At 37.3% G+C, this 14,973-nt stretch overlaps 1 protein-coding gene and 1 non-coding gene across 2 annotated transcripts; both read left to right on the top strand.

Moving 5' to 3' along the window:
- The first annotated feature begins 4,119 nt into the window (after window positions 1-4,119).
- Window positions 4,120-14,449, top strand: nt5dc2 (5'-nucleotidase domain containing 2). Its single transcript, XM_060880877.1, has 14 exons — window positions 4,120-4,512; window positions 4,989-5,173; window positions 5,397-5,471; window positions 5,558-5,613; window positions 6,023-6,116; window positions 7,255-7,383; window positions 8,330-8,390; window positions 9,961-10,063; window positions 10,211-10,312; window positions 10,446-10,527; window positions 11,516-11,602; window positions 11,746-11,886; window positions 12,230-12,294; window positions 13,394-14,449. The coding sequence occupies exons 1-14, from the start codon at window positions 4,194-4,196 to the stop codon at window positions 13,653-13,655; spliced, it is 1,761 nt and encodes a 586-aa protein (XP_060736860.1). The 5' UTR covers window positions 4,120-4,193; the 3' UTR covers window positions 13,656-14,449.
- A 360-nt stretch (window positions 14,450-14,809) lies between these two features.
- Window positions 14,810-14,881, top strand: trnah-gug (transfer RNA histidin (anticodon GUG)). Its single transcript has one exon. It is a non-coding gene; the product is annotated as a tRNA-His (tRNA).
- The last annotated feature ends 92 nt before the right edge of the window (window positions 14,882-14,973 follow it).

The following is a 14,973-nucleotide window of genomic DNA, read 5'->3' as shown; positions in this document are numbered from 1 at the left end:
TGTCCAACAAAGAAAAACATGCATCACACAACAATATCAAAAATGAGATGTCAGATGAAACCATAGTAGTTTGCCTATCACCAAATCAATACAGTTCTCACTATGAAGCATGGTGGTGGAAGCATTATATGCTAGGCAGGTTTCTCATCTGCAGAGACTGAGGAACTTGATCATTCAGTACAAGGAGAATCTGGAGGAAAACCAAATGAAATGCCTGAAAATGGTTCGGAATTTCATATTCCAACAGGACAAAGCCCCCAAGAATAAAGCCAAAGTTATAATGGACTGGCTTTCTAAGAGCAAGGTGGATATTCTGGAGTAGTGAAAGGACCTAAATCAACCTGAAAATCTGTCAAATGACTTGCAGGTTGCTGTCCATTAGCAAAAAGCAAATAAGCTCTCCCATCTTGAACAAAGAGAAGTCCACACTCCACACACTCCAAATCCAGTGTGACAACCTTGTGTATAGCTACCCCAGAAGACTGTAATTGCTGTGAAAAGTGCCTCTACCATGTATTGACTCTGAGGCATATATACTACTACACATTAAACTTAAGAACAGTAATCTTTTCTTCCTTTTTAAGTTAAAACGCATTCACTAAATTCATGTTGTGTGCTGTGTTATTTGGTTTACTGTACCAGACTCTTCTTTTTTTATTTTGTATCTATTATATGTTCACTATACTTGATTACTACATTTGGGCATAAATCGCCCTTTACACAATGTTTGGGAAATATTTAGATCTAACTAAAACTAAATAAAAAGTGTGTGACGTGTACTCATGTGAAGCAATCATATATTGAAATAATTGTATTGTGTTTATTGTTTTGCACTAAAATGAACATAGATTCTTAAAATGTGTATTTAAATTGGAATAATTGTCAATTTCAACCATTTAATTCATATTCAGATTTCTATGCATCACTTATCAACTTATCTGCTTTTAAAGTTTGTCTTGTCTTGTATAGTACAATCTATATGCATAGTTTTATTTATGTCTATACATTTGAGAGTCACCAACAGCTGGAACCAGATTCCTTGTTTGTGTCAACACACTTGGCCAATAAACCTGATTCTGATTCTGACATAGTAAACTAATATAGTAAAGTTTACAATTTTCCCTTACACTTAAGTAAGGATAAGTTACAATTATTTTTTTTTTACTTTAGATCATGGCTTATTAACTTTAATTAGGTTAGCTTGCAAGCAAATATTAGATTGTTTAATGAGAAGAAATGAATTGTGAAATGAGAAATGCATGAATTGTGCTTGCAAATCTGAAATATGCTCATGTGCAACAGTTTCTAAAGATTACTCCATACTCATGAATCTGTCTCTTTTCCTGCAGTTCGTGGTGCATTACAGTCATTGATCATACACGCAGACACTACTCTGTGTGCTCAGGTCTGCTGTCCTCATGCTCACTATTAAAGATACATGCTGCAGAGAGACTATGAACCTACCAACAAGAGGAAGACCTTATCAAGCTCAGCAATGAAGAGCTGAACACACAAAAGGCACAGATGGACATAGCATAGGAGACAGGAACATTTGAGCTCAACCAGCACAACAAGAATTACTTGAATTTTGGTAATGATCCCCAATTTGTCAGGTGGATTTTCTTGAAAACAATGAAAACCAAACAGAAATAGAGTCAGTTCAAAAGTGTTGCAAATGAAGAAATTAATTTTTAAAAAAATCTAAGATTGTTTTGTATGCAGTAAACCCATTGCGATAAAGGTCTTTCCCTTTAAGTTAAACATTTAGGTGGTCTAGATACACAAACACAAATTATGTAAATTGTGAAGTAATGGGTATCTATTACTCAAATATTTTGTGACTCAAAACTTCAACTCTTACAAACCTAGACATTTGTTTTCATCCAGAGGAAATATGTTCCTACGGAAGCGTATTGCATTCACTTGAGTAAAAAAAAAAATCTACTCTGTTTTTCTGAATTAACGACTTAATTATCTCAGAATTATGTGATAATTTTTCAGGAAAAAAAATTTTTTTGCTCTGTTTTTCTGAATTAACGACTTAATTATCTCAAAATTATGAGATCATTTTTCATGAATAAAAAGTTTTTTGCTCTGTTTTTCTGAATTAATGACTTAATGTGGATTGCATGGAAGTAAACATGTCCCACCTTTCAAGTTTAATCCGGTTTTATTTTACTTTGGGTTTGAGACATTGGGAGATACTGCTATCTTTAAGTAATATAAATAGTATTGTTATTAGTGCGTCAACTTTGCGCAGATACCTCAAGACTTTGCGCCTGTTCAGACGAAAAGAACATTCTGATCTGCTTGACGTTGCTGTGTTTCTCTAGGATCAGTTGAACTGATATGGTATGCTTCACGGTAGCCGTATCACCATTCGTGAAAACCCGTCGATTGCACCATTGATGCAGGTCCCATATGGTTTGAGTTTATCATATGAATCAACATGCCATAAAAAGTTCGGGCCTGGATTATGATACAAACGTCGCCGAAGACGATTCCGGCGCCTCAGTTGCACTCCATGGGGATCCAGTATTTTCAACAATTGCCTGATTGTCTCTTGTGTCACCACATAGCCAGTCTGAATGCATTTCAGATGCATCATCTTATATCCGTGAAGCATACCATATCGGTTCAACTGATTAAACTTGAAAGGTGGGACATGTTTACTTCCATGCAATCCACATTAAGTCGTTAATTCAGAAAAACAGAGCAAAAAAATGTTTTTTCCTGAAAAATTATCTCATAATTCTGAGATAATTAAGTCGTTAATTCAGAAAAACAGAGTAGATTTTTTTACTCAAGTGAATGAATACGCTTCCGTATGTTCCCCTATATCTGACACCAAAATCCAAGATCAGCCATCTCAGTGTTTGACTGGAATTTCTTGGTTTCAGGCATTAACATAGACATTGTGACTCAGATAGCATGTGAGTATGTGAACATGTGAGCACCTTTATGGCTTCACAGCTGTCCTCAACAATGGTCAATGTGGTGTTTACTGTGACTCTATGAAGGTACATATTTAGTAGCTGCTCTTAAACTATTGCTGTTTCTTTTTATGAACTCATTTTTCACAAATGTTTTCATAGTCCGTAATTGTCAAGTCGTCACTTGCACAGTTAACCCGCATGACCTAAAAACCACACTTTTTCCCTGAGGCTTTCTGTATTTAAGTTCTTTGAGGGAAGGTACTACATTGAAATTTAAAAAATGAGCTCACTTCTTTTCCCTCCTGCATCAGTGGTGAACAATACTTAATAAACATAACTGTGTTCCAATGTTGGCCAATAAACCTGATTCTGTTTGTAAATGTGTCTTTGGGATGCAAATATTGGTAGCCTAGTGGCTAAGGCGTTGGGTTACTCATCAGGTCAAGAGGTCGAATCCCACCGCGGGGCCCCTGAGCAAAGCGTCAACTGTTAGTTATATAAATTGAAATAAAATGTTAGTTACTCTGGATTAAGGTGTCTGATGAATGCCAGAAATGTATTGTTTGATTTTCTTCTCCTAGGCTATGCGTCTGTCATGGGGTGTTGGCTCTCACGCCTTTGTTGTCTCGTTGAAAATTGATGCACAAGTTCGTTCATGTTTTGTCGACTCTCAAGTGCATATAAACGGGTCTTTATTAGAGTCTTTATTTTGTCTGCGGCGATGTCGTTATTAAAGTTTTCTTGTCCCACCAAAGTCTATTGACATACTTTTTTCCTGATTACACATTTCCCGCGGTGTGACTACTTTTGTATCTGATACTAAAAACTACCATTTGAACCGTACAGGAACACCAAAGAGTCCACCGATAAACAGAGCACACAAAGCACACGTACTCGTCACGTAGCACATGTAGGCTGGAGCTACTGTTAGTCATGCCCAGGGCTGACCAATCATATCGCATGAAATATGGAAGCCGTTACCACATCTGCCACGTATTGGCTGAACTGGCACAAAAACCCGATTTCCTCCGGGAACAAAAACCCTTACTCAGAGAAACAGCGTTCTTCACGGTCATTGGCTCGGTTTAACGTCAATTATCATCACGCCTTCACGGGATTGGTTTGAAACGCCAGGTTAACGCCCTCTTTTATCTTTTCGGGTGCAGCTGCTGCCTAAATGTACACTGTGTACAAAACAGACAGAACAGCGTGGTAAACAAGCAGTCGGGTTCGACAACCTCCAGCGCTGTTACAGACATGTCGCGAAGGAGACTCTTAAATGTAGGTTCTGCTCTGTGGCAGAAAAGCAGCAGTGTCGGGTTTAAATCACACATAACTTTTTGTGCTAGCTTTGCAACCAGTTCGACACCAAACGACCAGAAATGCTGCAAAGAAGGACAAAAGTGTGCAACAGCCTCAGTGGCAGCGCCGCACAGACACCACCATGTCAGTGGGAAATCAAAAGCAGAGGAATCTTTTAACAAATCCGGGAGATCTTTTTCCTCTACCGCTCCACAAATCGACCACAAAACTTACTTATGGGCAAGATACAACGAAATGAAACGCCTGGTACACGGTAAGTTGGAGAAAAGAAGAGGAAAGAACATGTTTAGGGGGAAAAAGGGGGAATTAAGATCTGTTCAGATTACTGTTCTTATGCACACTGAACTATGGGGTTTAATGGAGTTAAACATGTTTTTTGTAAATGTCATTAAACTTCAGGTTTTAAAAGTAAGTATAACATTACATGCAATAAACACAGAAGCGACCAGATTTATACCTTGCTGTGTTTGTGGACTGACAAATAAACTGCAGGCCAGAAGCATAACCACGCCTAAGGATCCAAAGAAAACAATCCCATCTCTTATCCAGAGTAGTTTATTTATTTACATTTCCGAAACATATCCTAATTCCCAGCAGCAGGCTTTAATTTGGATAAGAATCAAACCCAGAGGTACAGAATCTGATCTCCCACAGGAGGAGAACTGGGACAGTGTTGCCATGTCATTCTGATATGATTTAAAGCTAACATTCACATGCTCTTTTCTTCAGATTTGATTCCTCCTGGAGTTTGCAACCTTCTTAATCCCTCCACCATCTATGCCAACAACGAGGTGAACTTGGATGAGGTGGATATCTATGGTTTTGATTATGATTACACACTGGCACTCTACTCAAACGCTCTCGATGAGATGATCTACAACAAAGCCAGAGAGTTCCTCATAGAGCACTACAAGGTCAGTGGATTTTTAGGGACACTGTGACTAAGGATTTTTATTATTATTATTAGATTTATTATTTATTGTTGTCGGAAATGCAATTTACCAGACACTGGATGTATGTGGGGTGTTTACAGACAAGTATTGAATAATAGTGTGATAATTTGTCATTACTTTATAAGTTGGTGGTTGTTGGATACCCGTGAATGAGATGTTGACCTTTTTTTACTCTCTGATTTAGTATCCACAAGATATCAGCAAGTACAGATACATTCCAAATTTTGCAGCTCGAGGCCTTCATTACGATATCCAGAAGGTATATTTTGAGAGAACGTTATAAAATAATAATTTATGCATGCCTATACGTATGTACTAGTGACTAATTGGGTTTTTTCACTGTAGGGACTGCTGATGAAAATAGATGCTTTCCATTATATTCAGCTAGGCACTGTGTATAGGTAAGTTTGGGCTACATTGCCCATTATCATAATAAAATGGGGGATGTATTAGTGTTAATTTTTTAGTTTCCCTGCCAACTGTCTGACCTCAAATAACAATAATAATTATTAATAACATTTTGTGAATAGCACAGCTTTCTGTATTCTTGCATGGCAGTGCACAAATCTGTCTCAACATTAATATAAGCTTAATTTCTGTACTATGTACATAATATTTGCTAAAGCTAACCACCACTAAAGAGTTATCAAAGAGGAAAATTTTGCACTCGATTGAATATGAAATGTTGCGTCCTAAGAAGCAAAAATATGTCCAGGTTCAATGTTGGTCATTTTTCAACTTTATGATATAACAATTTAAGTATAATTTAAAAGAAAATTCAGATCCCTAATTGAGTTGTTTTCCTCAAAGGGGTCTGAAGCCGGTTCCAGATGATGAGGTCATGCATTTGTATGGAGGCTCTAATCACATCCCTCTCCACCAAGTCAGCGGCTTCTATGGAAAGGTTAATGTTCTTTATTGTCTGCTACCCAAGCATATCCTTCAAGTTTAGGTTTGATATTATTGATGTACACCAATCACCCATAACAGAAAAGTGAATAACATGAAAACTGACTATGAAAAGTCAGTTCTATAAGTTGATGTGTTGGATGTGGGAATAATGGTCAAGTGTAAGGTTCTGGCCAGCTTTGACAAGGGCCAAATTGAGCTGTCTAGACTTCTGGGTTAGAACATCTCCAAAATGGCAGGTCTTGATGATGTGCAAAGGTTAGTAGCTACCAAACGTTGTCCAAGCATGCTCATTAATGCATGTGGTGAGCGAAGGCTAGCTCATATGGTCTATGAGCCAACAGAAGGTAAGGGTGTTTTTGCTGACTGCTGTCCACTGGCAAAAACTGTCAACAGCGGGCATGTGAGCACCAGAACTAGACCAAAGGTGCAACAGAAGTAGTGGCCTATTTTGATGAAGCACTTTGGATGTGGATGTCCACATGCATGTGTGTTTCGCTTACCTGTGAAGATGGCACCAGGCATTATGATGCTCTGGGAAATGGTCTGCTGGTAAGCCTTGCTTCCTGAGTCCTGGAATTCATGTGGATGTTATCTTCACACGACTACGACCTTCACACAATCTTTACTTGCAGACTAAGTAAACCCTTTTATGATAGGTCAGAGCTGTTTTGGTGGCACACGGGGGACCTACACAATATTAGGCAGGTGGATTAATGACATGGCTGATTGATGTATGTTGGTTTATAAGGTATTTATTAAAGGTATTTACTTACACCTCTCAGTGAATAAGTGACAAATGGAAATTAATTGCATAGAACATTTTATCATTTGGCCGATGACGCCTGAGATAGGCACAGGCTCCCCGTGACCCGAGGTAGTTCGGATAAGCGGTAGAAAATGAATGAATGAATGAATTAATTAATTTTATCATTTTGCCTAAGTCCATTTTTAGTAATTAAATAATACAAAGCAATGTTGTTGTTGTTTTTTTTTTGTTTTTTTTTTTTTTAGTTGAACAAATAATAAATGTTTTGTTACAGTAAATAATTATGTTCTTTGTTGTTCACTCTGTTACCTCACCTCAGTTTTCTGTGTAATACATTGTTTTGTGTGTGTGGTTTTCTTTTCAGGGGCCTAAGATGAAGCAGTTCATGGACGTGTTTTCCATCCCAGAGATGACACTTTTGGCTTCTGTTAACGACTATTTTATCTCCAATGACATAGAATATGACCCTGAGCACCTCTACAAAGATGTGTCTGTAAGTGTGCACTCACATGTTGCTGTAGTTGTTATCATAGTTATTATTGTTACTATAAATATAATATAAATACTCTATGTATTTGTAATATTTGCAAATATCAATATCTTTGTATGAAGATTTATAAGTTTATATATGCAATATTTTTAGAAAAAGTTGTTGGGTAAAAGCTTATTATTCTAAGCCTTGGCATTTAAAGCATTTTCTTGAGAAAACTTAGTTTTAAACTTTTTAAAATCTGTATATTATTTATTATGGTTGATTCTTTTGTTAAATGAGTGAAGAGTTAAAAGACAAAGTTTTTTGGAACGTCTCAGACATGTTTTCCGGAGGACTTATTGACGAAACCCCCGTTCATTCAGCCAAGTTAAACCAGACTTTGCAGAATTTGGTTCCAGGGTGATTGTTTTGTCGGTGCTCAGTTCTCAGTTCTCAGTTAGAGCTCGATGAAGACTTTTCTTTGTACTTCCCATCCCCCTTCTTTCTCATGGCCTTGCTCTTGCTCCCACTGAGCAGAAACACGTTATGCTCAATTGTTCTCACGTTTATGCTTTGCTGCTCTGCTGCCATACTCACTCATCAAACTCTGTTTAGTTTAAAACACAAAATCTGTGTTTTCTTTTGTGCCACAGAAAGCATTTGTTGCAATCTCTTGATCAGTACACATTGAAAAGACCATTTTTGTCATGTTTACACTGTACATGCGAGTCTAGAACACGGTGTACTGTCCACGCCTAACTGGCAGAGTCTCAAAAGTTGATCTGAAGCAGTTCTTAGTTTTTGGAAAGACATATGTGCAGAGAATGAGAAAATGCTTTGCGTGTTTTGTATTCAACGAAATAAGCCTGTGTCAGTTTGATTGTCAGACTGTGACGGTCTAAAGCATTTTATGATGTGATGAGGTCATGCTCTTATTGTGGCCACTGACACATTGACTTTTTCACAGGACGCTGTTGGTATGGTGCATATTAAGGGGTACATGTATAAGTGGATAATGCAAGACTTGGGTAAGAGTTTAGTCTTTTCCAACAGTATTTTATTAGAAACATTGCAGATGTATACTTTGTTGCTTTGACTAAGCATTTTTACTTCTGCTTCCATCAATCTGGCCAGCATTTGGCTCTGTGTATGTGAAATATAAACAGATTTGTATTACATGCAGCGTTTGCTCGTAAAACAAGCACTATTTTTAGTCTTATATTCTAAAATTCATCGTATCTTCTATGTGAATGTGTTAAATAGGAAAGAAATATTACTATTTCAAAGGTTATTAATAAATAGGAATAGAATTGTCTATATATTGTATTTTTAAAGCAAACCTATTATTGTGCCAAAAAATCATCAATACATCGAAAACAAATGTCTTCCTTAAGTGGCCCCAACAACAAGCAGTTGGCTCAATTTCCAAATGGCTTCCTGTTAACCAACCACAGTGGCATTCTACACACTGTGTAGTACAGCCATTTGAGAACAGTGAAAACGGAAGGCACTGCTGTGTGGGTCTCCAAATACGCCATTTATATTTTATATGTTTAACTTGACTAAGAGGGGAAAATCCCTGTTCATACTACTGTGCTAAGGGAAAGCACCAGTACAGAGCTCATGGTTCAGTGCATGCAGTGATTACAGCAGGCCAAACGTACAGGATAATAACTACAAGCAGAATACAGTAGAAATTCTTCATAATAAATAAATAAAATAATAATAATACAGTAAATATTGAGCATATTTAAAGAAAAATTAGAGGATCCCAGTATGTATATTATTATTATTATTATTATTATTATTATTATTATTATTATTATTTGCTCTCTGTTTGCTTTTTATTACTAAATGTGGTGTTGGAATAATATGCACCACTCGGCTTTGAGAGAGAAGGGACACAATCAATATTGAGTGTTTCCATTACAATTACACATCTACTTTCTACTTGTATTAAATGTAATCATTATTCTACATTTAGTCAAATAGCCAAAGTAATACAGAGGTGTAAGTAAATTTATAGTCATTCTGAAATGTTAGTGTGTATATATATTAAGAGAGAATTCACAGGAAGTTGGTGGATGCTCATTATTTAGGTCTAACAATAAATGTTTGTTTTTTTTAACACACCATAACAATGGAAAAATGCTTTAAAGTTCTGCTGCAGAGAAAGTATTCAGATGGAGGAGTTGAGCTTTGCGGTTTAATAGTTATGCAAGCTCTTTTGTCATATTAATTTCACCAGAAAAAGAGGGAATCTGGTGCAGAAACTAGTTTTTGGCTATTTAGCTCTATAAATAACAAACATTGGCTTCTTTCAACTACATATGATAGCTATGTTATCATGTGTTTTTTTTTTCCAGCTTTTGCTGTCATGTGCTCATACACAAGTGTCCCTATTGTGCTAATAAGATTTGTTCTTCTGTGTATGAGGCACACCATGTAGCCTTTCTTATCTTTCACATACACATGCACCTACTGCTGACAGTGAATCATGGGCTGAAATGGTTGCTATTTGTACAAAAATAAAATGTTACTTTAATGAGAGTGCTGGTTTAAAAAAAAAAAAAAATTCTTCTGTTTTTCTTTCCCCAGAGAAATATATTCTCAGAGGTGATGAGACTTATGCAGTACTGCATCGACTAGCCAGCCATGGGAAGAAACTTTTCCTAATTACGAACAGCCCCTTCAGCTTTGTGTGAGTTTTGCAGAGATCGGTGTTACACCCATTTGTACATCTGTGCAGATATGTTGGAGCTTCTTTAAGCATTATCAAGCAGCTATAGATAATACAGTGCTGTCACTGGTTTGTATGCTTATTTTTATTTTGTTTGAACCTTTTCAGAGACAAAGGCATGAAGTACATGGTGGGAAAAGACTGGAGGGACTTCTTCGATGTTGTGATCGTTCAAGCTGACAAGCCACACTTTTTTAATGACTGTGTGAAGTAAGTTTCCTGTCAGAAACATTTTTATAACCTCTGAAAGACTAACATGTGAAATCGGCCAGTCTGTTTGTGAAATGTCATTGTGAACGTACCTTGTGTGATCTGACTAATAGTTTTGTATCCGATATGTTAGACCTTTCAGGCGTTTGGACAGTAATGGAGTCCTCCAGTGGGACAAAATCAAGAGTTTGGATAAAGGGAGGATTTACAAACAGGTATGCCACTGCCAAAATAAAGTTTTGCTGCAACATGTTTTAAAGCCCTGCAGTTTATGTGAAATGGGCTGCCTTTTGTTGACTCAGTGTTATTCTTTAAACATAATATTTGCTAATCCCTGGCAGTCCGCAATGTGTTAAGATGTCTTCCAGGTTATCTATCCACGTACAGTTGTGCGTCATTTAGATTGTCATCCATGACTAGATGAAACCAGATAATATTTATGCAAGGCAAGCAAATCTGAGTGGAAATGAGCAGATTCTCAAGAGCTGTTGCAAAAGCTAGCTAATTCTGTATTGTGTCTGTTTAAACTCCAGCCTGACTAATGACCCTAAATTGGAAATAAGCCCTAAAAGCAACTTCCACCTCCATATATAAATATCCCTTTAACCAACTTCAGCAGAGTTACTTGTCTATTGTGCACAAGTTCCTTTGACTGACCTTAAGTGAAAGGCCATTGGGGGTTTGTGATCTTAAAATACTGCCTTTTGATAGTTTACTTGCTGTGAGAATGACCTCTTCTTGCTCCCTGCCAGTAGGTCTTGCTTTGTTGTTGTGAATTGCTACATGTTGGCAAATACTTTGGCTGACAATTACTAAAGATGTATAAAAATATTCTGAAACCATGTCATTTAGATGGTATTTGTTAATTTTTTTAAAAATCCAGGAACACTGTCAACCCTCCTTTAAACTCTTTGTTGAGAACCTCTAAACTCTGTTGTCTGGGGGGATTGAGAGGCTGGCCTCAAACCAGCCCCCGATATTCTTTGAACTGCAAGCTTTTATTGGTGACTTGGTCAGAGCCAGTGAACAGTGGGTTGCTGTGTCATTAGCTGGGAGGTCTGGAAAGTAGTTACCACAACAGTTCCAATTCCTGATGGAGTAGTACAATAAATGAATGTGTCAAACACTCAAAGCCAAGCTCATCATTAGCAGTCCAGTGTGTAAGACACTTAAGCATTTGTTCTTGTGTCTTATTTTTTCCAGGGAAACCTTGTTGACTTTTTGAGGCTAACAGGCTGGCGTGGCTCCAGAGTCCTCTATTTTGGGGACCATCTGTACAGCGACTTGGCAGTGAGTTGCACTCATTTGTATTTGCTTCCACTGGAGACAGCAAGTGTGCTTTGTTTTTAATGTCGCATGACAGTTTTATTCTGAAACTAAGTCTAACATGCTGAAAAATTTAGCCATTGTAATATTAACTGACTTTTGTGTAGGACCTGATGCTGCGCCATGGGTGGAGGACCGGTGCAATTGTTCCTGAGCTGGAGGTAGAGACAAAGGTGGTGAACACTGAGCAGTATGCACAGAGTCTTACCTGGCTTCAAGCTCTCACTGGCCTTCTGGAGCGCATGCAGGTACAAACTACACCACCCTCAACACAGATCAAAAATAATAAATAATAAAATTATACTTTTGCCAACTTGAATGATGCTGTCATTACTCTGAACATCAAGTTACCGGTACAAATATATGCTCTAGCACAGAATAAAAACTTTAAAATTTAAATTTGCTATACTTTTTTGTGTGGGGTTTCTTCATCACTGGCTGATGGAGATAACTAATTAATTGGCAGATATTTTATATTCAAATGTTCTATCTATTTAAAGTGGCTTTTAGATACACTTTGATTTTTTTTCCTCTTGAAGAACAATAATTGTATAGTTAATGATGACTGCATAATATTCGCATGTATTCCAGATGTATCGGGATCCAGAATCCAAAAAAGTAATTCAGGAATGGCAGAGAGAGAGGGAAGAATTCCGGTGAGTGGTTCGAAAACTGACTAAGCAGTGGCAGCATCACCAGAGTTCTGGCTCATATGAAAAAGAAGCCAGATGGCATATGATTCATAGTATGATAGTTTCATAACACTGTTCTTCTTCGACATTTACAAGCTGATGCTATATTGAAAAATCTGTAGTGCGAAACAGCAGTCCCTTGCTAATCGTGATGTGGTAGTGGTGAAATGGTACTATATTTTTCTAACACCTCTATAACTGTTGGGAGCCATTAAGACAAATGTAATCAGATCTACAGATTTAAAGTTTAAAAAATGTCAGCCAAAGTGTCTTTCTCTGCAGTTTATTATAATGTTTTGCAGAAGGGGGAGCAACACTTCACATTTCTATAGCTTGTAATGTATTCTCAGTTCAGTCATTACATTTTAGCATTCATGCTGTTATTATTGAATGGTATTGTCAGCCAATATGTGCTAGGATTTAATGGTAAAAATGTGTTTCTTTTTCTTTCTGGTTGCCACTTCTGTTTGCCACTTCTGCTTATTCTCTGAAAGTGGTTTAATGATGTAAATACATGTGGGACTGGCATAATCAGCACTTCTGTTTTTGGTGCTATGTTTTAATGTCTCTCTCTCTCTCTTGCTCTTGCTCTCTTTTTCTCTCTCTAGCTCTCTCTCTGTAAAATGTTTTCAAAAGAAAGCTCCCATATAAACAGAACAAACAGAAAAGAGTATAAAGCCTTGCTTTCTTCTTCTACTTTGGCTGATCATCACACCAGTTTAGAGATATTGTCACGATTATAATATGAAATCTATATATTGCTTTTGTGGTTTTGGTTTAGCGCAAAAGCTTAAAAAGATGCTGTGCTGTGCTTTGCATACATAAATTACTGTTTTCCACACTGTCACACACTTGAAACAAGTATTGGCATTTTTTTAACTATAGGAAAAGTTTATCAATTTAAATATGCAAGCATTTGTCTTATTTCTTAATTTGTTTTTAAAATTAGTTTTAGTATTACTATAGTATCCTGTTTGTGCTTTAATAAGGGATCTTTGTATAAGTCTCTTTCTCTCTTTTTTTTTTTTAACCATGCTATTTATTTATTTATTTATTTTTATAGGGCTGTCACCAAAAACTTGTTCAACCCCCAGTTTGGCAGCATCTTTCGTACGTGCCACAATCCTACTTACTTTTCACGGCGACTATGCCGTTTTTCTGACCTGTACATGGCGTCCATCAGCTGCCTTCTGAACTACGACCTCTCGTACACATTTTACCCGCGGCGTACTCCTCTGCAACACGAGGCACCCCTCTGGATGGATCAACTCTGTACTGGGTGCATGAAGACCCCTTTTTTGGAGGAGATGGCCCACATACGCTAAACTCTTTGCTGTACACGCTGTCGTGACGCACAACTTTTAAACCAACTTACAAACATGCCACATGTTACAAACTGTTGTTTTAATCAGGGTCAAATTATAGACATGTGCATAGCAAAAACATCTTATTGAAATGTTCACTTTCCCTGAATTCAGGACTCCATCCCCAGTTCAAAGGCAAACCAACCTCTGCTGTGGTTTGCCTTGTAGTGCTGATTATTGGGGACTTCTTCTATTTGAGGCAATGTGTTCATCATAACTGCACCATCTGCTGGGGCATCTGTTACACTGCATTTTTAGCGTTTACAAGGAGGGTAAAATGGAAACCCCTTGTTTGGCTTGTGACGCACAATTACATTCATTTTTTTATATAATTATTTACAATGGCATTGACTGTCCTTTTTTTTATCAGTTCTACAAGGTACAATGTTACAATATTGCATGCTTTTGGCTTGCTTTTTTTGTTTGTCAGGTGAAAGAGAAGCGCACAGAGGTGGTGTATAAAGAGTGTAATTCCATACACTATTTTTTCTCTTTACCCTCAAACCATGATGTAATTATTTTCAGGGGTGCTGCGAATATTATGCATTCTGGACAATTTTTTTTCACCCTTTTTCTCCTTGGGCCCCATGTCCTCTAAAACCCTCTTGGCTCTTTCCCCACTCTCTCCTCTACTGTTATTTGTTTATGTTTTGATAATCCTTACAAAGTAGCATTATTTTGACAAACTAATACCTCAGATAGCACACCCCATATATTAGCTTTTCTCTACTTTGAATAAAAATGAGAATTTGCTACTGCTTGTCTTGTGTGGTTATTAGAAATTCTCTGCTGCTTTACTAGAAAGACATTACCATGTGGCAGCAGCTCACTAAATACAAATATCACAGAGTATAAGAGCTTTAGTTATTGTTCATGTGAAACATCACAACATGGAAAGCTCTTGGTAGCTGATCTCAGACATTGCCTGTCTTTAATCCTGTCCAGTTTTCTCTAAGGCTTTTGACAACATGCTTTTGTGGTTGCTCTATTTAAAAAGTAGTTAATTGTGGTTACTGAAATCTTCCTATTAGCTTAACCAGTCTGCCCATCATCCTCTGACCTCTTTCATTAACATTGCATCGATGAGGGTATTTGTCGTGGTTGTCAGGTAGCTCGCCGTGATCGTATAGTGGTTAGTACTCTGCGTTGTGGCCGCAGCAACCCCGGTTCGAATCCGGGTCACGGCAGGGGAGATTTGACGGCATCGTTTTATTTTCATAGCTTCAATTCTAAATTGTAAAAAAAAGAGTATTGTTCGTTTTAAATTTATTCTTTCCTC

Source organism: Tachysurus vachellii, chromosome 11 (assembly GCF_030014155.1).
Source record: "Tachysurus vachellii isolate PV-2020 chromosome 11, HZAU_Pvac_v1, whole genome shotgun sequence".
In the NCBI taxonomy this organism is placed as follows: Eukaryota; Metazoa; Chordata; class Actinopteri; order Siluriformes; family Bagridae; genus Tachysurus; species Tachysurus vachellii.
The sequence above is the reverse complement of the archived record's forward strand: the minus strand, read 5'-3'. Positions and strand labels throughout refer to the sequence as shown.